The sequence below is a fragment of the Bufo gargarizans genome, chromosome 3 (genome assembly GCF_014858855.1).
Source record: "Bufo gargarizans isolate SCDJY-AF-19 chromosome 3, ASM1485885v1, whole genome shotgun sequence".
Lineage (NCBI taxonomy): Eukaryota > Metazoa > Chordata > Amphibia > Anura > Bufonidae > Bufo > Bufo gargarizans.
In genome coordinates, this window is record NC_058082.1 from 567065951 (window position 1) to 567090772 (window position 24822).

Consider the following 24822-nt stretch of genomic DNA (forward strand, 5'->3'; position numbering starts at 1 on the left):
TACCCGTAGAAGCCAAGCAGTCACTAGAGGTTTGTAGAAGACAGATGTATGGATATCTGGAAGAGCATACTATTGATTCAGGACGTCTGGGGAAGCTGAAGGCGTTCTATATCACATGGAAGATTCCGTATCTGACTATGACCAATGACAAGTAGCTGATATGTAGCAGAGGGTGAGCTTCCCACCTGTCGAATGCCAAAAACACAAAGAGTGAATTGCTGGGCATTTAAAAATACAACTCCCCCCATCCCCCCCCCCCCCCCCCAAAAAAAAAAAATCCTACTGCATGTCAGTGCAGGACAATAAAACAAGTTTCCTTTTGAAGTGTAGAGAAAAAACCATTGCCGTGTCCTTAATTTATTAGTAAGGATTTGCTGCAGTACCGGACTCCAAGACGACGTGGCCATCCCTTACCAGTGAAAGGATAGGTTTCCATCTACTGCTGAAGGCTCACCTGATGAAGCTGGGATCAGCCCTCTAGGTTCTCAGTGTTTGTATAGTTCTTTGTCCTCATCCAGAACAAGCTGAAGTCTTCAGGGGGTAGCGACCCAGAATCAATTTCTTGAGGTCTTTAAGGTCATCATCACTATATGACAAGGTTCTTCTTTTGTAATTTAGAATGGTCCTGACCCATTTATTAAAAACATTTAACTAAGAAGCAAAACACCAGACGGTTAGTATAAAAGGATGTGATCACAGATTTTATTCCAGATCATTAGTCTTCTACAGTTATTAACCCTTGAAGCCGTTCTAAGAGACTAGTGCTCATCCCCTTCCATTTATCCTACTTTGGAGTCACAAGTCTCCACAGCACCCACAAGTCCGTCTTCTGCCCTGTGATGGGTCCTTTGATGAGTAAGAAGTATTGACAGGTCCGGAAACTCCTTGTTACACTGAGGGCATGAATAATTCTGCCCATGGAGCTGCATTCTGTGATGTCGATGGCCTCGTTGATGTCTGAATAGGTTAGAGCTCTGAGTGAACGCCTTCCCACACTCACACACGTAGGGCCTCTCTCGGGTGTGCACTCGATGATGCATAATGAGGTGGGATGTACGGTTAAAGCTCTTTTCACATCTCAGACACTGAAATGGCTTCTTAGCAGGCACATATGCCCTTGTCACGTCAAGCGGCTTACTAACTTTGGGTGCTCTGCTTCCATTTGATGCCTTTGCTGGTTTCCCATGATTTCTGCTTAAGCCCTGGAGTGCTTGTTCCACACAGGAAGTCTCAGGACTGACATCAATGTCCTCAGTACTGGCTTGTGGTTGGAGGTCGCTTGGAGATGCTTCCCGCTTGATCTGAATAATGGATATGTTTTCTAATAAAAGAGAAAATCGTAAAAATAGAGAATAATAATCTGTACATGAAATTTTACTGATTCATCAAAAATGTAGATTAAATGTGTAAGACAAAAAACTGGAACTTTGTACTCACTGTAAAATCCTTTACAGGTGCAGTATTTTGACAAAGATATGTTTCCATCTCTGCTTCACAGAGCGTATAATCAAGCAGAGATGGAAACATATCTTTATGTCAAAATACCGCTAGCATTTGTGGATTTTAGGAATTTATGTCTATTTATTGTTTGAGTTTTAATGAGTATCCGGGAGAAACAAAAAAAAATGAAAGTTTTTTTTTGTATAGATGGGCGGTACATAGATGTGATCTAGGACCAATAAATACTGCACCTGTCAGAGAGGATACCATCGCCCCTGACGAAGCTGGACTGGCGAAACCTGGGTCGGGTGGACTTTCTGTGACGAAAATATATTGATTTTAAAGACTGAAATTTTATGTCTTTTTTGTAAGTAGAATAAAACTGCTTGATGCAGAATTACCTGGTGGAACTTCACTATTGTGTTATAACTTCTCTCTAGGGTGCAGGTGTACGCGATTGCACCAGCCTCTGGAAACCGATTGTTTGGCTACAAGGTGAAACAACTGTGCATTTGGGATAAGAGTCGGGGATAGGAATTCTACACTCATAGGCAGCAGGATCAACATATATTGGAACTTTGGTCAGGTTGTCTTCCAGAGACGGAGCCTTCACCAACAGGTCGTCCAGGTATGGAATCACTGCCACCCCCCGAGTGCGGAGAGCGATTAGAGGGGCCAGGACCTTGGTGAAGACCATTGGGGCGGTCGCTAAGCCGAAGGGCAGAGCCACAAACTGGAAATGCAGAGAACTCACCGCGAAGCGAAGGAACCGCTGATGGGCCACGGCAATGGGAATATGGAGGTATGCGATCTGTATGTTGAGATGGACGACAAAAATTCACCCTCCTTCAGGGAGGAAATCACCAACCTGAGTGACTCCATGCGGAAGTGTTGGGTTCGCACCAGGCGGTTGAGCGCCTTCAAATCCAGCATAGGACGGAGGGAACCGTTCTTTTTGGGGACCGTAAAAAGATTTGAATAAAATCCCTGGAAGCGTTCCGACTCGGGGACAGGAACGATCACTTAGAGGGACTGAATGGAATGTATGGCTCAGTAAAAATGTGCCGCTTTTACGGGAGACTTGGGGGGCGTGACATGAAGAAACGACTTGCAGGAAGAGTAGAAAACTCTATTCTGTAACCGGAGGAAATGATCTCCAGGACCCATGCGTCGTCTACGCTTGCCTGCCACGACTCCTGGAAGTCGAGCAAGCGGACCCCCACATGTGGTAAAGCACAGTCATGCAGAAGAGGTTTTCGCAGACTGAGGCTTTGAAGGCTTGGGGCGAGAGTGCCAGGGAGGTCTGGCCTTGAAGGAAGGCCCCCCCGACTTCTTGTCCAAGCGGGAGGAAGAGTCCTGAAAGGATCGAAAATTTTTGGACCTCGAAGTCGCCAAGGTAGGGAGATGGCGGCGAGGGCGGTTCTGGGGGAGGAGGGAGCTCCACCAGGCGTTTCCCAAACAGCTTTTCGCCCTGAAAGGGGAGAGAGATAAGAGCCTTTTTTGAAGCTACTTCTGCCACCCATGAACGGAGCCAGATCGTACGGCGGTTGGCCACAGAGTTAGCGGCCGCCCTGCTAGATCGGCGAGCCGATTCCAGGGAGACATTACATAGGTAACGGGAAGCCTGGAGAAGATGGGAGGCAAGAATAGAAACCTCACTTGGAGCAGAGTCAGGCGGTGAACGGACTAGCTGCTTCGCCTAGACCAAGCAGGCTTTGGCAAACCAGGAGGCGGCAAAAGCAGGCTCAACAGCGGAGCCTGCCGCTACAAAAACCGCCTTAGCCAAGGAATCAATCTTCTTGTCAGCGGGATCCGACAAGGAAGCTGCATTGGCCAAGGGAAGGGTGGTGGCCTTGACCAAACGTGCCACCTGAGGATCAACCAGAGTTGGGACTGACCAGAGGTTCATAGATTCTGCACTGAAAGGAAACAGAGCGTCCGAACCTTTAGACATTTGAAGGCGCTCATCAGGCTGACTCCATTCATTGGCCAGGAGTGCGTCAAGGTCCGGGTGGTTAGGAAAAACCAGCATGGAACGCCTGAAGGACACAGGGTCTTGAGAAAAAGAGGGAGTACCCTCCTGCACGTTGAGGGTGTCTCTAACCACCTTAATGAGGTCCTGCATGGCCGCAGGATAAAAGCAGAACTCTGCTCCGATACAGAATCAGAGTCAGAGGTGTCCCCAGGAGCGGCAGAAGCGGCGGATGATGAGACCGCCTGTCTCAGACTGTCTCTGAGGAGGAGCGGGACGCGGTTGAAATTACTCGAGGTCTTTTACGGGACCTGGTATCAGAGCGTGGGCGAGCCCCTTCAGCAGCATGGTCCCTGTGAGGGGCAGAGACTGTCGCAATTTGAGCAGGCAAGCGGTCCAGCGACTGCACCATGGACCGGGACAGGCTGGCTTGGTCGCCTATGGCCTGGGACAGTGAGGCGGCCCAATCAGGAAGATCGCTATCCTGCCGTTCCTGCATCTTCTTCTGCATTACGGGGCACAGCACCTTGGGGCCTGGTAGGATAGCCTCTTCGGCTGTACATTTACCATCATGTCCTCTGCTAGTACGGACCCTAAAGCCCGGGTGCCTATTCGGCTACCTACTTTTTATGCTTGCTCTAAGTGCAGTAAAGCTTTTCCCCCCGCAACCTAACTTGCTCTGCACGCAGGGCATCAGAAGGGGGAATGGGCGCAATGCACTGCGTGCAGAGCAAGTTAGGTTGCGGGGGAAAAGCTTTACTGCACTTAGAGCAAGCATAAAAAGTAGGTAGCCGAATAGGCACCCGGGCTTTAGGGTCCGTACTAGCAGAGGACATGATGGTAAATGTACAGCCGAAGAGGCTATCCTACCAGGCCCCAAGGTGCTGTGCCCCATAATGCAGAAGAAGATGATGCAGGAACGGCAGGATAGCGATCTGGCTTTGAGCAGAGGACATGAGCTACAAAATGGAGAATCTTCTCCCTCAGCTACAGCATACAGAAGAGACCGCCCCCCTAGAAGAAAACCCCGCGCCTAGCAGTGATAGAAGCAGGCAAAGAGGTCCCTCCCAGAGAGGGGAGGAGTCGGGCCGAAGCCCGGGAAGAAGGAGGGGACGGAGCCAAGTCGCTTCCTAGCGGGCCAAATAGCCGGGGGCTAAAGTAGAAAAGACGGCTGGACCGGAGCTCCGGCGGCCGGACCGGAACCCCGCCGCGAACCGGAGCCTCAGTGACCCGACCGGAGCCCCAGCGGCCGCACAAGCAAGAGGGGAGAAGGAGGGAGAGAAGCGCTACTGCCTCAGCCTCAGATAAGAGGGCCCAGCAGGGTGAAATGTGCCCTGGGAAGAAAGGCGACCTAATACTGTGCCTAATACTTCCTCTGAGCAGGCAAGCGGTCCTGCAAAGTACACTGCCCCCCTGGAACGGGCTTCTCAGGCACCCAATAAGGGAGAAACTGCTGAGTCGGGGGAATACAGAGCCATACCGCCCCTGAGAAGTGGCCCCCAGAAGAGACTGTGGGGGGGGGACTTAAAAAGAAAACCATAGAAAAAAAATAAAACAAGTAAATAGCAGAAAGACCTGCAGAAAAGCAGGTCGTGTCTGCCTCCTAAAGACACTAGAAAAAAACAGGTTTGCTCCTCCATCTGCAGTGGGTATAGCCCAGATAGGAGGCGCCAACACATTTTACTTCTAGTGTCAGCCTCCTAGTGGCATCTGGGCATATACCCATGGTGCCGTGTCCCCCAATGCATTTAAGAGAAAGTTAAGGGTCATGCTTCTCATGTTTCATTACTTTTGATTCACTACCCTTCAGCCCTGGAACAGAGGAAAGGGACACCTGATGGAGACAGCTACCATTATATCTCCAGCCCTTCAGTTCAGAGAGTATCAGTTGTGCTTGACGGCCTTTGTCGAGGGAGTATTATTCAGATTACCAGTTGAGGCCTTGAATGGTAGACGAGGTAATTCAATATAGTCTAAACTAACTAAAGTTTAAAACAAACAAATACAACTAAAGTTAAAAGCAAGAAATCAAACTTGCTCAAGTGAACAGGCTTAAACAGAGCCCTCCCGAGCATGGCCCTTCTTTAGTATTGCAGCTATTCAAGTGGATACCAGACACAAGCCATGGTCAGGTATGATGGGGTTTACGATGAAAAGAACAGATCATTTCCTCGATTCTCAAACAGCCCTATTATACAGAGGTGGACACACGAAGGCACCAGTAATACAATGCTGACTATGTAAAGGATGGAAACCACTGACCACAGAGCAGTAGAATGAAGTGAAAAATCATTTAAGATAAACCCTCCGTAAATCACAACGGCAGAAGAACGGGAAGACTTTTGCTGCATCTGTATTGTCAGCGGTTTATTGCCGCTCTCGACAAGATTTACATTATTTTGGGGGGCATATATTAGCTTTCCCTAAAACTGGGTTTGATGGGGCAGCTACTGAATGAAGAAAATATATTGGTTTGCTAACGAATGAGGTGGTTGTTACACAACAAGGTCTATGGTTAGACAATTCTAACGTTACCGGAATACTCCGCAATGCAATTCAACAACAACAAGAAGGGAGTATATAATTCCTTGAATGAAAATATATATGTATTTAAATTTGTTTTAAAAGGTGTACAAGACACAAATACAAACTGCTTATATGGTGAGAATATCCAGAGTTACCCACATCTATAACACCCAATAGCTATGCAATAAAGACTGTAACAACCATGAGTTAATATCAAGAAGATATACTATGTGCCTGACTGTGTGGAACAGTGGGGTAAAAATCCCAACTAAATTCAACCGCACTGATGTCTATCAATGTAACGATTCGTAATAAAGTGACTAATGCATATAGGAGAACCTCATCTGAAGTTCGTCATTACCTGTATAGGTAGGCGTTATGAATGGGGGTGCCGCTCCTCGACACGCGTTTCGTCGCCTGTGACTTCCTCAGGAGGAGTCCCTGCATCTGTATTGTCAGCGGTTTATTGCCGCTCTCAACAAGATTTACATTATTTTGGGGGGCATATATTAGCTTCCCCTAAAACTGGGTTTGATGGGGCAGCTATATTGGTTTGCCATCGAATGAGGTGGTTGTAGTCTTCCCATTTATCCCGCAATCTTCACATCAATTCTCCATATCTTCATTGTGAGACATTCCAATATTTGAGGATTCTTTTTTCTAATGTGAGATTGGCCAATTCTAGAAAACCTTTGGGTAAACAGGCGTTTGCTTTCAAGCTTTTTTCCACACGGATTCCAAGTAAAGGGCCCTTCCTCGCTGTGGATCTTCTGATGGATGTAAAGATCTGAGGTTGGGGTAACATTCTTACTATATTTTCATCTATGTATACAGCTCCATGTAAAGCCCTGGTGCCTGACAGGGGTAGAGTTCACACCAAACCACAATATCCACAGCTACAGAATCTCCTGGGTGTGTTCTTTGAAAAATCAGGTGGGAGTTTTGGGTGTAGGTCTTCCCACAGTACAAACATAAATCCGCTCACCCCAGTTGTTTCTCCGATACACTGCACTCTAAGGCCCTGATTTATCATAGCCTTCACTCCAAAATTCTGGAGTCAAAAAGTCGCAAAATACGGCTTTTGTGACTTTTTTGCACTCATTTGTTCTAAATTTAAGCGTTTGCGCAAAAATTTGCGACTTTTTACATTTTTATACCACTCACTCCAGTTTAGTATTCTGGGTGGGAAAGTGGGTGTAGTTAATGAGTTTCACTCCTGATTTATCATTGCGACTAAAAAGCTGCAGAATAGTCGCAATCTCACTGCAGGAGGAGGGGAGTAGGAAAACGGCAGTAGCTTTTCTAGACAAAAGTGTTAGGTTTAAGGACAAGACTAATTTATCAAACCACCAGTGACATTTGATAAATATGGCGCAAAGTACTCCAACACAGGCTAAAGCAAAACTGACGTCAGATATTCTACTCATGATAAATTCCCCCCCACAGTCTTCAGAGCCTTTCACCTTTTCATTAATGTTTTCCCCATCAATATGATCTCCATCCTCCATAATTGACAAGTAAAAGCAGAATCTTAGACATTTCTGCAAATTTTTATAAAGAAAAAACTAAAATTTCACATGGACATAAGTATTCAGCCCCTTGCAATGACACTTGACATTTAGCCGAGTTCTGCATCTTGATTGGAGTCACCTGTGGTAAATTCAGGCGATCGGACATGATTTGGAAACACACTGGCCTGATTATATAAGGTCTCACAGATGACAGAGCAAAAACCAAGCCATGAGGAGAAGAGAACTGCCTGTAGAGCTCAGAGACGGAATTGTGTGGAGACACAGATCTGGAGAATGGTAAAAAATAAAATAAAATCTGCTGCATTAAAAATTCCCAAGAGCACAGTGGCCTCCACAATTCTTAAACGGAAAAAGTTTGGAAGAACCAGGACTCTACCTAGAGCTAGCTGCCCCCTCCAAATCAAGTAAGCGGGAGAAAAGGGCCTTGTTAAGAGAGATGACAGAGAACTTAAAGGGAACCTGTCACCGGGATTTTGTGTATATAGCTGAGGACATGGGCTGCTAGATGGCCGCTAGCACATCCGCAATACCCAGTCCCCATAGCTCTGTGTGCTTTTATTGTGTTAAAAAAAACGATTTGATACATATGCAAATTAACCTGAGATGAGTCCTGTATGTGAGAAGAGTCAGGGACAGGACTCATCTCAGGTGAATTTGCATATGTATCAAATCGTTTTTTTTTTTACACAATAAAAGCACACAGAGCTATGGGGACTGGGTATTGTGGATGTGCTAGCGGCCATCTAGGAGACTATGTCCTCAGCTATATACACAAAATCCCGGTGACAGGTTCCCTTTAAAGGAAATGTGTCATCAGAAAATGACCTATTGTTTAAAAGCACATTTTGATGTTAAACAAGTTTTTTTTTAAAAAATGGTGATTTTTTTTTAATTTCCCATGTCAATATCTACATTTAACCAAAAACCATAAATCCTGCAGTTTTCGCACAGGTCAGTAAGCCTAATAATAGGCGCTACTTCTTAAGCCTATATTCCACAGGCCGATTGGGCAAGCGATTGTCAGGAGGGATGCGTTCCCTCCTGGCAATCACCTGCTCGCTAATGGAGGAGACTACTGCTATTACATGCAGCGATCTCCTCCGCAGACTGGGAAGGAGCAATCACTATGCCATCGCTCGTCCCCAGCCTGTCCAGTGGTTTGCCGGCGGCAGATGGTAATTAGACAGCACCATCTGCCATTGTCAAACGATTTTTAAGTGTTTAAAAAATCACAATTGGCCGATGAAAGAGTGTTTGCTCATTCATCGGGCAAATCGGTGGCAGTATAACCCTGCAAGAAAGGGTTAATTGCTCTCATCAGTAACTGGATTTCCCATTAGCCTCCCCAACGGCACTGACCGTAGGGTGCTCCCCGCCCCTGGACAGAAAACATTACTGGAGCTCCAAGATTTAAAAGGTCTCCTCTCCTTATCTAAGCCAGTTAATAACAAAGGACACGGAAATGATGGAAAAATTTAATCTATTAAATGACCAGAATACAATGAAACAAGGTAGTTATACTTCACCAGAAAATAGGGAGGGGGGGGGGCAGGGGAACCCCAGTGGCGTTGGGGAGGCTAATGGAAAATCCATTTACCAGTAAAAGTAATTATCCCTTTTCCCGGCACCCTCCCGAACGGCACCGACAGGAGGAATAACAGAAAGAAACACAACTTAGGGTGAGACTATTGCTGAAAGAACTCTACGCCCAAAGGACAAGTTCTGGTTATGAGTCACATCCAGCCTGTAGTGATTAAAAAATGTCATAAGATTAGCCCAGGCAGCCGCATTGCAGATCTGTTCAATTGATATGGCAGCATTTTCTGCCCAGGAGGCAGACATGGCTCGAGTAGAGTGGGCCTCGAGTCCCACTGGGGAAACAAGATTCTTGTTTGTATAACAAAGATAGTATCTCTTATCCATCAATCAATGGTAGGCTTCTTGGCTGCTAGGCCCTTATTAGGACCCTGAAACTGAAGAAGGAGATGGTCCGACTTCCTGAACTGCTTTGTTCTCTCCAGGTAACATAGTAAGCAACGTCTTACATCCAGATTGTGGAATTCCATCTCCCGGTCCGTGGAAGGTGAAGAACAGAAGGATGGCAGCACAACTTCGAGATTGTATTGGAATTTTGAAGCCACTTTCGGAAGGAAGGATGGGCAATGCTTTAGGACTATACGATCAGCCAAAATTCTCAGATACGGTGGACGACTAGAGAAAGAAATTCTAGGTGTTGTATATTAACTGAAATACAACTAGTAGGCCTCAGCACAATTATATCCAAAAACACTTTGTTGGGCTATTGCTTGCTTTAAAACGTAACTTTTACTAAGTTTGCTCTTAAAATAATGGGGAAACACTATCTATATTCAAAAATTAACAGTGATAGATTGTTGTACCTGTGAATGGACAGTCCCTATAATGATATGGAATATTCTTACCAGATCAGGAGATTCAATTCTGTCCAAACTACACCCGTCTGTATGGGTCCAAACGGTTTAGGTACGCAGTTAGGCTCGTATTTGCTGAATTGAGTCTTCCATGGGACAGTGTCCTACCTAGCCCTGAATCTAATCCCTAATGGATGTATTGGGGTAGGGGCTATTAGGCCCTGCCTATCAGAAATACAGAGCACCCGCCCCGATAGAGGCGACCCCGTCAGGAACCTTTCCCTGTAAGGGGCCTAAATCCCTAATGGATTCCCTCTCTAATGTCCCAACATGTTTCATCCCACTGTCTGGGGACTCATCAGGGGAGATATTTGATCTTGGAGGGTTAGCGCTTCAGTAGTTGTTCTGTTGAATGCGGAAGATGTCGGATGTATCGACAGGTCCGATTTTCAGAGACACCAAAAGACAGTGGTCCGTGTCCTGTTATGATGCGGGGAAGTGTCACCGGCATCTATGTCTCACTGCCTGTATTTTTTATCTCAGGAGGGTGGCGCTACAGAACAACTACTGAAGCGCTAACCCTCCAAGATCAAATATCTCCCCTGATGAGTCCCCAGACAGTGGGACGCAACATGTTGGGACATTAGAGAGGGAATCAATTAGGGATTTAGGCCCCTTACAGGGAAAGGTTCCTGACGGGGTCGCCCCTATCGGGGCAGGTGCTCTGTATTTCTGATAGGCAGGGCCTAATAGCCCCTACCCCAATACATCCATTAGGGATTAGATTCAGGGCTAGGTAGGACACTGTCCCATGGAAGACTCCATTCAGCAAATACGAGCCTAACTGCGTACCTAAACCGTTTGGACCCATACAGACGGGTGTAGTTTGGACAGAATTGAATCTCCTGATCTGGTAAGAATATTCCATATCATTATAGGGACTGTCCATTCACAGGTACAACAATCTATCACTGTTAATTTTTGAATATAGATAGTGTTTCCCCATTATTTTAAGAGCAAACTTAGTAAAAGTTACGTTTTAAAGCAAGCAATAGCCCAACAAAGTACGACTAGAGAAAGCCTGGATTTCACCAATCCTTCTAGCAGTTGTTATGGCTAGAAGGAAGGCGGTCTTAAGTGACAGAAATTTCATAGGGTTATGGAATGGTAACTCCATTAAGGCTGTAAGAACTAGATTTAGGTCGGGACGGTAGAGCATATGGTAGGCAAGATTCTGACTGCACCCTTAAAAAACGTTTGACTAAAGGTTGCTCGGCCAGTCTTGAGTCCAGAAAGATACTTAAGACGGATATTTGCTCTTTGGAGGGTAGAAGGCTTGAGGCCCTTGTTCAACCCCACTTGCAGGAAATCTAGAATAACTGGAACATTCGTAAGGGAATTTCGATAACCTTTGCCTTCCATAAAGGCAAGGAAGTCCTTCCAAGTTCTAAGGTAGATTTTAGATGTTACTAATTTCCTACCTTTTAGTATAGTTGAGATTACTGGATCCGAGAGCTTTATTTCTTAGGGCTAGGAAACACTGGAAGAGTCCAGTAATCTCCTGCTGACAAGTTGAGAAAACCAGGCTCTTGGCCAATAAGGAGCGATCGTGATTACCTGAGCCTGTTCCTCTGCTACTTTAATAAGAGTTCTTGAAATAAAGTGGAAAGAGGGAAATGCGTATAGCAGTCCTTTTGGCCATGAGTGAGATAGGGCATCCAGAATCTGTGGGGATAGAGAACAAAGTCTCTGTACCTTCTTGTTGCCCCGATCTGCAAACAGGTCCAGGATTGGAACTCCCCATATTAATATTATCTGATGGAAGACATCGGGATCCAAGGATCTTGAGGCCAGTAGATCAGTCTGTAAATTTCTTATTTTCCACCAGGCTAGGGACTGCAATACTTTTGATGGAAGACCTACCCTTTTGTCTAAGGAGGTCTGAGTACCGTCCCAAGAATCTAGTAGAAAGGACTGTAGAACCCTTGTATGGCTCTGTGCCCATCTGACTGCGGGTATTTTAAGACGTCAGATGACCCAGAGATTTTCTGAGACATGGTCAATTGTTTTTCCTCTGGAAGAGAAGACATCAGCAGATGTGAATCTAGAACGCCTAGGAAGACTTTTTTGTTGACTCAGGATGAAATCAGACTTTTTGAGATTTATTATCCATCATAAACTGAGGAAGGTCTTTTTACCAGGTCTAGATGGAGTAGGAGAAGCTCTTCTGTTCCGGCTGCAATTGGAAAGTCGGCTAAGTAGGGATTTATTTTTAGACGACTAAGATTCTTCTGGAAGGAATAACGGTCTTCCATAACCGTCTTACGAGGAGTCAGATCTGTCATCAAGGATGTCTCCATCTACATCAAATCTATATAACTGTGGGAGTTTTGAGGTGGAGGCATGTGGAGACAATCTTGATTCTACCGCCGCATTTACTTCCTCTCTAATCATACTCCTCAAGGCGTCTAGAAATGAGGGAGAATCTTCTGATACCACTTTTTCTGTGCACTTCACACATAGTGACTTCTTGGATTTAGATATAAAGGATTTCCTGCATATGGTGCACTTCTTGCGTTCTGAATCTCCCCCTAGTGTCTTGGAGGTTTCTCTGCCCTAAAATAATCAAAATGATTTAAAAAAGGTCTAGCAGAAAATTCATTTTAAACCTTCAGCACCAGACACCCCTATGATGCATGAGAAAAGAGCCTCACACCAGAAACAAATATCTGCCCAAATTTGCAGGAGAGGAAGCTTACCAGGCTGAGGGAGCTGGAACCAGGATCCACAGGCTTGTGGGCTGAGTTGGCGTTCTGAGGAGCAGACGTGCTGTAGCAGGGAAACACCACCAGACTCTGCTGTGGACATCTTTAATATCCCCACCAACACAGACTTCCGGGCACAGTGAAGCCTGCGTGCATGCGCACATGACATGCCAACGCACCGTCGCTGCATCATGATGTCACTGTGTGCCGACGCCCTGCTCCGCCGGGAGCCTCCTCCACCTCTGAGAAGGGCCTGTCTGCCAAGATGCCTGCCGCATCAGATCCACAACCTCTGCATAGAGGTAAAAGCCCTGGGCTTATGCCTAAGGAAGGGGAAGGGAGGCACAGCGTCCCCGGAGCTCTTGACCTCTGCAGCGGCCCTCCCAATCCTGGAGAAACAAGGCCATGCGGTGAATAATTTGGCATACCAGCCAGAGCAGGAACTTCCGTGCTCTCCGGGGACAGGAAACAACACTCGCTTAGGTAGGGAGAGGAGGCCTTTTAAATCTGGAACTTCAGTGTTGTCTCATGTCCAGGCGATGGGGACACCCTCCTTTCAATGCCATTGGGGAGGCGTCTGGTAGAAATTGGCTGATGTAATACAGCCCTTAGTCTGTACAGATCACTTTACTGCTGTTATCTTATCATTGCAGTCTCATTAGTACCTCTGTGTACAGACAACACAGGACCCACCATATCACAAGTGATATCACAGCTTATCAGCTCCCTCCTGACCGCTACACAGGTCACTGAGCATGCCTAGAAAACTTTCCCATAGGAGGTCCCCTCCTGACCAATTTGTAAATGGACCATGGCCTTGCTGTAAAGCAATTTTTTTTATGGATCTCTAAATGCTGGACACCAAAATCAAGTTCAGAAAATAGAAATCTGCAAAATGAAAACAGATTAGTCCAAAAATATGTGTTGTCTGGTTTTAATAAAAAAAATTGTGACATATTTTCTTTAATAGTCACTCTAGCAGAGCTACAACGACCCTGTGTGCAGATGGGAGAAACTTCCAGAAGGTCAACTATCACTGCAGCCTCCACCAATCTGGGTTTAATAGTAGAGTGGCCAGAAAGTTGACTCTCCTCAGTAAAAAAATACATAAAAAATAAATAAAAAAAGAAGGACCTAAAGAGCATCATGAAGGAAACCAGGCACCCGTCACAATACCATCCATAAAGTGAAGCATGGTGGTAGTAGCAACAAGCTGTGGGGGACAAGGAGACTGGTCAGGGTTGTTGAGGAAACCCCGATAAGAGCAAAGTCCAGAGGTATTTTTAACTGGAGCCTGATCCAGAGCGCTCTCGAACTCACACTAGGCCAAATATTCACCTTCCAACAAAACACTGACCCCAAGCACACAGCCAAGACAACCCAGAAGCAGCTTTGTGAATGTCCTCTTGTGAGTGGTCCAGCCAGAGCCCTAAACACAATGGAAAATCTCTGGACAGACCTGAAAATGGCTGTCCACCGGCGACCCCCATCCAACCTGACAAATCCAGGTGTAAACCTTGTGGCATCATCCCAAAGACTGTAAGCTGTAATCACTGCCGAAAGGGCTTCAACCAAGTCCCGAGTAAAGGGGCTGAATACTAAGATCAATGAAAGATTTTATTTTTAAAAAATTCTCACTTTCTTATTATGGTGGATTGAGGGCAGAACGATGTGGGGAAACAATTTTTTTTTTATTTTATCACAAGACTGCAACATAAAATGTCAAAGTAAAAGGGTCTGAAGACTTTCTGCTGCAATGTGCCTGATGTTAGAGCTGAGTGAAGGTCTTTCCACACTCACACACACACAAGGCCTCGCCCTGGTTTGCACTTGCTGATGCATTACGAGTTGGCACCACCAATGGAGTCTCTCGTCACGTCTCAAACTGCCGCAATGAAGGTTATTAATTAGGTCTCGGTCAACCTTTCAGTCAAAGCATCGGTTTACAGATGGTGACAGAAGAAATTTTGCATCCAACAGAATTTTGGGACATCTCAGTGTTCTCAATTCTGGCACAAATTCCACACCAACATTCTGTGGTTGGACATCAGTGGGAGACCATTACTGATTAATCTGACTAAAGGTCATAGATTCTCCTGAAACAGTAAAAACCATAAGGCCACTAACGGAAAAACTGTTAAATGGTGGAAACTAAAGTGCCCTGCCTCCTGTCCGCTTTAGACACGTGGTGGTAGCACCAGCCCCTAGTACGGACATGTATTACCTGGTCCTTGACTTCACCTTCTGCTAAATAACCTAGAATGCAGTGTAAACGGCGGCTCCAGCTAGTGATATGCATGCCTAGAGCACTCCTTACAGTCAGGAGCACTAGTGATTGGTGGAGGTTTCCCTATACGCTTATGGTTTTCTCTGCATGTCTTGTGCATTGTGTGACGTCACAGGAGTTTGAGAAGATCGTTTGTGGCTTTGTAAAGTACATAGGGAATGCAGGTTCCAATTTAACATATCACAGGTCTTGCCGTTTAATGCACTGAAAGGTGCCTGGACAAACAGGACAAGAAGCGCAAAGGCTCACAAAACACTAATTTGCAGAAAGAAGCAAGTTCTATATTGTAGGATAAAAAGCAGAAACCGTGGGGGTCATTTACGAACAGCACTAGGTCAAAAAATAAAAAAGTCACAAGACCCACAAGACCATGGTTTGAGACTTTTTAAGCACCCATGGAACAACGCTTTGTTAGTACCCATCACCCACCCACATGAGGAGATCTCGTACCCATCACCCACCCACATGAGGAGAACTCCCGAGATTTACATAGTAAAATAATGTAATCCACCCTTAAATCCGATGACTACAGAATAAGGAGCCGTCGGCATTTCTTCTAAACCTTTTCATACAAAACAGATAAACAGTTTTCCAGGTTGAAATATCTTCTATTCATCTTACAAAGGGCATGAGCACCAACATTCGATATATAATAAAATTCTATGTACATGAATACTAGTCACATTTCTGGAGTCCTCCCCCAGGAGCCGCACACTTTCTAGCTGTGTGGACACTCACTGGCTTCCACTAGATGAAGTCTGTGATGTCGGAGTAAAGAGGAGTTGACTTTGAAGCTTTTTCCGCACTGATTACAAGTGAACGGCCTTTCCTCGGTGTGCTTCTTCTGATGAATGTACAGATAGGAACTCTGGCTAAAACTTTTACCACATTTGCCACATACAGTTGCAAGAAAAGTATGTGAACCCTTTGGAATGATATGGATTTCTGCACAAATGGATCATAAAATGTGATCTGATCTTCATCTCAGTCACAACAATAGACAATCACAGTCGGCTTAAACTAATAACACACAAAGAATTAACTGTTACTATGTTTTTATTGAACACACCATGTAAACATTCACAGTGCAGGTGGAAAAAGTATGTGAACCCTTGGATTTAATAACTGGTTGAACCTCCTTCCACCAAACGTTCCCTGTAGTTGCAGATCAGACGTGCACAACGGTCAGGAGAAATTCTTGGCCATTCCTCTTTACAGAACGGTTTCAGTTCAGCAATATTCTTGGGATGTCTGGTGTGAATCGCTTTCTTGAGGTCCTGCCGCAGCATCTCCATCGGGTTGAGGTCAGGACTCTGACTGGGCCGCTCCAGAAGGCGGATTTTCTTCTGTTTAAGCCGTTCTGTTGTTGATTTACTTCTATGCTTTGGGTCGTTGTCCTGTTGCAGCACCATCTTCTGTTGAGCTTCAGCTGGTGGACAGATGGCCTTAAGTTCTCCTGCAAAATGTCTTGATAAACTTGGGAATTCATTTTTCCTTCGATGATAGCAATCCGTCCAGGCCCTGACTCAGCAAAGCAGCCCCAAACCATGATGCCCCCCCACCATACCTCACAGTTGGGATGAGGTTTTGAGGTTGGTGTGCTGTGCCTCTTTTTCTCCACACATAGTGTTGTGTGTTTCTTCCAAACAACTCAACTTTGGTTTCATCTGTCCACAGAATATTTTGCCAGTGCTGCTGTGGAACATCCAGGTGCTCTTGTGCAAACTGTAAACGTGCAGCAATGTTTTTTTGGACAGCAGTGGCTTCCTCTGTGGTATCCTCCCATGAAATCCATTCTTGTTTAGTGTTTTATGTATCGTAGATTCGCTAACAGGGATGTTGGCATATGCCAGAGACTTTTGTAAGTCTTTAGCTGACACTCTAGGATTCTTCTTCACCTCATTGAGCAGTCTGCGCTGCGCTCTCGCAGTCATCTTTACAGGACGGCCGCTCCTAGGGAGAGTAGCAGCAGTGCTGAACTGTCTCCATTTATAGACAATTTGTCTTACCGTGGACTGATGAACAGCAAGGCTTTTGGAGACACTTTTATAACCCTTTACAGCTTTATGCAAGTCAGCAATTCTTAATCGTAGGTCTTCTGAGAGCTCTTTTGTGCGAGGCATCAATCACATCAGGCAATGCTTCTTGTGAAAAGCAAACCCAGAACTGGTGTGTGTTTTATAGGGCAGGGCAGCTGTAACCAACACCTCCAATCTCATCTCATTGATTGGACTCCAGTTGGCCGACACCTCACTCCAATTAGCTCTTGGAGATGTCATTAGTCTAGGGGTTCACATACTTTTTCCACCTGCACTGTGAATGTTTACATGGTGTGTTCAATAAAAACATGGTAACATTTAACTCTTTGTGTTATTAGTGTAAGCAGACTGTAATTGTCTATTGTTGCGACTTAGATGAAGATCAGATCACATTTTATGACCAATTTGTGTAGAAGTCCATCTCATTCCAAAGGGTTCACATACTTTTTTTTGCAACTGTATATATGGATTTTCCCCCACGTGAACTCTTTGGTGCCTGACAAGTGTGTAGTTGACACGGAAACACTTGCCACAATATCCACAGGCGTAGGGTCTTTCTCCTGTATGTGTTCTTTGGTGAATTTGAAGATAGGAGCTCTGGGTGAATGTTTTCCCACAGTCAGGGCAAATGTAAGGTCGCTCACCCCGATGGGCTCTCTGGTGTCTGAACAGGCTAGAACTCTGGGTGAAGGTCTTTCCACACTCGCACACATACGGCCTCTCTCGAGTGTGCACCCTCTGATGCATAATGAGGTGCGACTGACAGTGGAAGCTCTTTTCGCATCTCGGACATTGGAAACGCTTCTTCGTCGGACGTTTCTTCATGGACTTGCTGAGAAGGATCTTCACTTGTTCATTGAGGGTTGTAATTCTAGAAGTGTGTTTAGTGTTGATGCTCCCGTGTGAAACCATTAATGTCCCACCAGCAAAGCCACGTAGTTCCTCTTGTTTGACTGATTGCTCACCACACAGATTCTCAGCACAGACATCGCGGTCCACAGCCTTACTTTGCGGTAGGAGGTCGGGGAGGGATCTTTCCTGCTTGATATGAATAATGTGCATGTTTTCTACTGAAACACAGAGAAAATCAGAAAAATAAAGACTTTACTTCCACTAATTTATATCTTCTAAAAAGGTCTAAACTAGAGGAGCAGCATGGGTGAAGGAGGAGAAGCAGCCGTCAGCCTTTTATCTTCTGTACTAGAAGACCCCAAGACTACTGATGGGCATTGCTTAATAGGGGCGACCTCTGTTCAATGGTCTGGTGATTTCTGACTGAGGGACACATTGGGTATGTTCACATGGCTAAACTCTGCCACTGATTCAGCAGCAGGCGTTAGGGTTAACCCTATTCAGATTGAAAGCTCCCCAATAGTCACTTTCATGTCAAAAACTCCATGTTACTTGGAAGCCGATTTGATTAGGGATTTCATAGAAGTCAATGGGAAGCAGAAAAACCTCAAATCGAATACTTGTAAAAACTCTGCTAAAACCTTCTCCAATTTAGAAATCTGCCACCAAATATGACCTCTTTTCAGCTAGAAATCTGCTACAGGGAGAGTAAATCCAATCAAAGCCGGCACTGCTACATCGGCATCTCCTGACCGTAGTAGTGGACTAGGAGACTCGAGTAATGTGGTGGTGCTCAATGTGGACTCTATCAATGACTATAAAAGTGGGAGAGACGTGGCGCTCACCGAGGGGAGAGTGACTGCTCCACCCAAAGGCATTAAAGCCGCCCATAGACATTCAATAGCTGATATCTCTCTCCCACGACTCCCCCATACACGTTTGGTGAACCTGCCGGCGCTCTTTCCACGTGGGCATAACTAGGCCTGATGAAGGGCTACCGTTTAGCCCGAGACGTTGCCATAATTTGTTGTGCATCATGTCCGGCTGAATAAAACTCACAAATTACTTCATCGTATCATCTGGAGCGCTCTCCGATTATACTAAGTATTTAGGTGTTGTTAATGGGGTGAGAGAAAAGAGCTGCTGATCGGGCGAGCAGCAAAGATTGAGCAAAAGAGTTTTCATCTGCTGGGGGAGAGATGGGAGCGCCCCACACATTAGATTGTAGACTATACGAGTATGGGGGGCTTGAGCTCTATCTGCACATGTGAGCAGGAAGACGCCCATCTGCTGGGGGAAGAGATGGGAGCGCCCCACACATTAGATTGTAGACTATACGAGTATGGGGGGCTTGAGCTCTATCTGCACATGTGAGCAGGAAGAGGCCCAGGGCAGGACATCTCTGCTAGCCCTATTCAGTTAATACTAGCCACACTCACCGAGTAATCCTCTTCTGGATCTGACCCAGAGAAGGGAAGAATCTTCTGCGGGTCTTCAGAACGCACGTATTGCGTCTCCTCCAGTGAATGCCGGCCTTTTCTATTCAGAGAGGCAAATCTGAGGTCTATGAGGCCAGGCTAACATAGCAGAGCCCAATCAGGGTTAGTCTTGGCCAGCCTTGGGTCTCATCATAGCAAAGGAAATCCTTGGTATTCCTTGTGATGGGCTTCATTCCATTGTGTGTAAATCTAGAAGTCAAACAACATGGCCACGGTCTGTGGACTGACACAGGGCCAACATACCAGGAGGTCTCAGTCACAAAGGACTGCTGGACCAGTCTTAGGAGCAGCCCCTGGCCCAGGGTCACGTTTCCACAGTACCACGCCACCAGTCTATGAATCAGACACTGATGGAAGCCAGGGTGGCAGGGATTCATGCGGGCATTCTGCTTCCCAAAGGGGCAGTATCACATAAAGAAGCATAATTGGGTCAGACAACGTTAAAGTAAAAACTGAGCATCAGTCGCCTCCTGATTCCCCCGCCTATGCCGCTCGGTGCTGGTCCCAGTCCTATGGCTCTTCTCGAGCTGGAAATGGGCCTGCCCAGCGGGTAATGGGGGAGGAAAGCAGAGGGGACCGGACAAGCTGGTGAGAGGAAGAAAAGCGCCCACCTAACCTATTGGATCTTCATTGCATGGCCATGCGATAAAAAGGAGAAAAACTTTCTAACCTTAAAGGGAACCTGTCACCGGGATTTTGGGTATAGAGCTGAGGACATGGGTTGCTAGATGGCCGCTAGCACATCCGCAATACCCAGTCCCCATAGCTCTGTGTGCTTTTATTGTGTCAAAAAAATGATTTGATACATATGCAAATTCACCTGAGATGAGTCCTGTCCCTGACTCATCTCGCATACAGGACTCATCTCAGGTTAATTTGCATATGTATCAGTTTTTTTCCCACAATAAAAGCACACAGAGCTATGGGGACGGGGTATTGCGGATGTGCTAGCGGCCATCTAGCAGCCCATGTCCTCAGCCCAAAATCCAGGTGACAGGTTCCCTTTAAGGACCGCTACAATATTGAGCTTTGGACGCTACGAATAAGGTACTATCCCTGCCTGCCTAGTCCCGCGATAGTGTGGCGTCATTAGTACGAGACGGTCGACGCCGAAGCGGCCGGCGCAGCTCGCCTCTCGTGGAGGATCTTGAGACACACCAGCGGGAGCTGACAAGAGGAACCAGGTAGGTATTTACACCACCGAATTGTGCACGTAACAGCTCTATCACTCTGAGCGGCCCTATTGTCTGCTGCAAATACCCACGGAAGGACTTTTAAGTTCACCAATCATACCAGCATATACAACGTGACCCGGTGGGGTTATTTGTGGGACACTGGTATCTGATCAGTGGTTTGCGGCAATCTAAGTATTCAAGGCGGCCCTTGCTTGGACACTCGGATGCGGTTTGTGGTACTATAAGTACCAAGAGTGGATTTTGCATAATCAATTGCAATATTTAATATCCAGAGGACTGTGGCATCAATATCAGGTGCTCCAACCCCGATTAGTATTTAATTATTGGTACCAATTGTATTTTAGTGGTTGTGAATGGTATAATTTGATGTGTACGTCATAATTTTATGCAAATTTTATGTGAATATTATTGGATTCAATTAGGTCCTAATAAATATTTAATTGATCACAATATCCTATGGTCCAAGTGCGGCGAGTGCTCACCCCCCCTTTTTTCTTCAAGCTTTTTATTATTGCCTGCTCTATTTCTGCTTCTTCCCTGAAATGGTAACTAGCTGGTGGCATGGTGCGACCAAACTGAGCGGGCATTGTTCCTGCAGTGTAAGTGGGTAAGTCTAGCTGGCACAGTAAGTGGGCAGTACTGCCGATCGCTTCCTACTCAGACATGTACTGAACGCTCATTATAGCCAACGGTCCAATATCCTGCAATGATGGAAGAACTTGCAGCATGCGCTACTTTGACCCAATCTTTGTACAAGAGTCATCTACGAACATCCGATTACATCGCTCGTCACGGCTGATACCGATGCTGGCATCTAAGGGGTTAATCTGCTGCTAGCGACCACAGCAACTCAGCATTTATGCACCCTGAAAACTACAACGCAAAGCAAGTGAATGCTTCAATGGTAAATGAAGGGTTAAGACCCTTGTCATAAGACGATGAAGGTGAGGCAGCAGACCCTAAGGCCCCTTTCACACGGGCCAGTTTTCCACGCGGGTGCAATGCATGAGGTGAACACATTGCACACGCACTGAATCCGGACCCATTCATTTCTATGGGGCTGTGCACGAGCAGTGATTTTCACGCATCACTTGGGCGTTACGAGAAAATCGCAGCAAGCTCTATATTCTGCGTTTTTCACGCAATGCAGGCCCCATAGAAGTGAATGGGGCCGCGTGAAAATCGCAATCAAGTGCGGATGCTGTGTGATTTTCACGCATGGTTGCAAGAAGATGATCGGGCTGGGGACCCAATCTGTATTATTTTCCCTTATAACATGGTTATAAGGGAAAATAATAGCATTCTGAATACAGAATGCTTAGTACAATAGCGCTGGAGGGGTTAAAAAAATAATAATTACTCACCGAGTCCACTTGATCGCGTAGTTGCCGATCTCTGTCTTCTGTAATGCTGAGCTGCCGGCTAAAGGACCTGTGGTGACGTCACATCACATGATCCAATCACATGGTTCATCACCATGGTGATGGACCATGTGATGAGCACAGTGACATCATCAAAAGGTCCTATTCCTGTGCACAGCAAAGCAGACGTCAGAAGAGAAGCCGGGCTGCGCGATCAAGTGGATTAAGGCGAGTTAAATTATTATTTTTTAACCCCTCCAGCGCTATTGTACTATGCATTCTGTATTCACAATGCTATTATTTCCTTTATAACCATGTTATAAGGGAAAATAATACAATCTACAGAACACCGATCTCAAGCCTGAACTTCTGTGAAGAAGTCTGGGTTCGGGTCTGGGTACCAAACATGGCGATTTTTCTCACGCGCGTGCAAAACGCATTACAATGTTTTGCACTCGCGCATGTTCCCGCAACCACCGTGTAAAACCAGCCTAAGGTGTTCAGGTTCTTCACTGTGAGGACCCCCCTGAAGGCTACGGCAACACTGTTGGCGCAACATTTCATGTCATGGATTTCAATGGTGCCGCTATACGACATGCTGCGACACTACATTCCACGGCCGACACCACTGCGATTAAAGGAAGTGTCGCCGAGAAGCCAGACCCAAAAGCACTTCATCCGTAACCAATAGGCTCTGTTCATTCACTGACAGCAAGCAGAACTTTTCATTTACCTTTTTTAGAAAATTAAAGAGGAGCTGCTGACTGCCTAACTCCCATCCAGCCACCGCCTGCCGTGGAATGCACTCTGTGTGCAGGTGGAGAGAGCTGTGGTGGCTCAGAATAAGACAAATATCGGATGCGGCCATCATTTCTGTGCACCGGCCCTGGGTTTACAGGGCGAGGTTTTGGGCTCAGGGTATATCTAGGGCAGTCACGTTTTTCAGGGTCCCTGCGCTATTCTCCCTGGAAATGGAGGAATTCAGTTCCCGTCAGTGTGGTGGTTCCTGGCACACTATTATGTCGCCATTGCGGACTACACACCGGGAGGGACCGCGCAGGACACAACTCATTGGCAAGGCGGATGGAACACTCCGTTATCAATTTAGTCAGATTTTTCCGGGAGTGTTAACAGAGGAAGAAAGGTGCTCGAGCACTAATTGTTATGGGGAATACAAGTATTTACGTGTCGGGGGAGCGGAGCAGAAACTAGAAGCTCCACACCGGCCCCTCATAGGAGCCCTACGAGGACAGCAGCATGAAGGCAGATACAGGGGCCCCGGACTCCTACAAACTTTCCTAATAATAAAGAGCAGCGTTCCCTAAAATGCTCATAGAAAAAGCCATCCAGGTTACTAAATGGGTTTCCGGAGATTCTGAAATCGCTGGGCCATATTCAGGATGTCGGACCCGTGGCAGGTGAGCATCATCAGATGGCAGCTGAGGTCCAGTCACTGCAACAGAGACTGTGCTCCGCCTACGTCACGTGACCAGTGAACATGTGACGTAAGTAGCCTCGTCAAACAGCTCATGGGGGGGGGGGGGGGCAGGAGTCAGACCCCCTCGGATCTGACATGGAGTCAGTCAGACAACCCCTTTAACTACACATGTATCTGCCCAATGGACCCCAAGATGAGGGCTATCCCCACCCGCCAGGCTGCACTGCCAGCTCTAGAGATACTGCCTGAAAGCCATCTACCCACCTGTAAAGTCGTCAGTGGAGCTACTGGCATAGGCCTCACTGTAGCTGTTGGCACCTGAGGCCTCTGGAAATACAGTCACATAGGGATCCTTGCAGGGGTTGGGGCATGTTCTCTGGAAGGCACCGAGGGAAGCTGAAGAAGGCACTCCATGCGCGCTTGTACGGCCAGATGTTTCATGGAAGGAACGGCTGCAATCGCTCCCAGGACTTAAGAAGGTGTTGGGGTGGTAGGAATCAGGCAATGGACTTCTGGCGGGATCGGCCGGGGCATCGCTGCAGGCATCGGACTTTCCATCTTGGCCGCTGGCAGACACACTGGTTGGAGGAGTTTCCTTCTGCCCCATTCCCAGCGCAGTCTCCATTTTGACATTGAAGGACCCTGCCCAAAAAAAGATCCCACATTATAACATCTGGACCAACCTGCACAGCGGGAGCACATCACTCCGGGAGGGAGCTGCATGCACCCCGAGCCTCACCCTAGACCTGATCACTGGGCCTCAGGCTGGACCTTATACTGCGGGTGGCTGCGCTGTTACACTGCCCCGGACCACAGCACCATCACCCCCTAGATGCCTCAGTCACGCTCTAGGCTCTGCTCCCATCCGACCCCCATGTAATTAGGGTAAAGAGCGAGTGTTCATAAAGCTTTATTTTGTAAAGGTGGTAAAAACACATTGAGACCAGCCGTGAATTAAATCTATAAACCAACAGATCAATGTAATATAACAATACAATGCAGGGTCCTGGTCCAATCAGCTGCCAACGCGGGGCCCTCGCACGCACTGCCCGCTAGTAAAGAAGCACTCCCACACGATATTCTATTCTCTGAGCTGTTAGAAAGGTGCACGATGTGAACTATAGTGAGGATACTCCTCTCCCCAGTGACTGTACTTGTGAGTTATCTCCTCCCTTCTGATCCTCAGCTGTGTCATGTGACCGACCTCCAACTGACACCAGACAGAAAGTCACTTACATCTCTACTTATCCCTAGGAGGCCAACACTGGCGTCCTGTCCACACATGAGGCGATCACAGCTGAGGATCAGAAGGGAGGTTATAACGTACAAATACAGTCAGTGGTAAGAAGATTCCATCCTCCACAGATGACATCATGGACCTTTCTAGCAGCTCAGAGAAGAAACATTTTGTGGGAGTCTTACTTTGATGGGAGCCATGCTGGTACCAACAGTGACATCATCATTGATGCATTTGTATTTTTTAGATCTTTTTATAATTTTATTACATTATGGAATATTTATTTGT

The 24822-nt window shown here is 46.4% G+C and overlaps 1 protein-coding gene across 1 annotated transcript in view; it reads right to left on the bottom strand.

Moving 5' to 3' along the window:
• Positions 1–680: 680 nt before the first annotated feature.
• Positions 681–24822, bottom strand: part of LOC122930724 (zinc finger protein 7-like) — a 34941-nt gene continuing 10799 nt past the window's right edge. Inside the window, exons 5-6 of the mRNA XM_044284290.1 lie at positions 23562–23939; positions 681–1321 (exon numbers count right to left, since the gene is read on the bottom strand). Coding sequence (XP_044140225.1) covers positions 780–1321; positions 23562–23939 — 920 coding nt within the window. The 3' untranslated portion in view covers positions 681–779. The remainder of the gene's footprint in view (positions 1322–23561; positions 23940–24822) is intronic.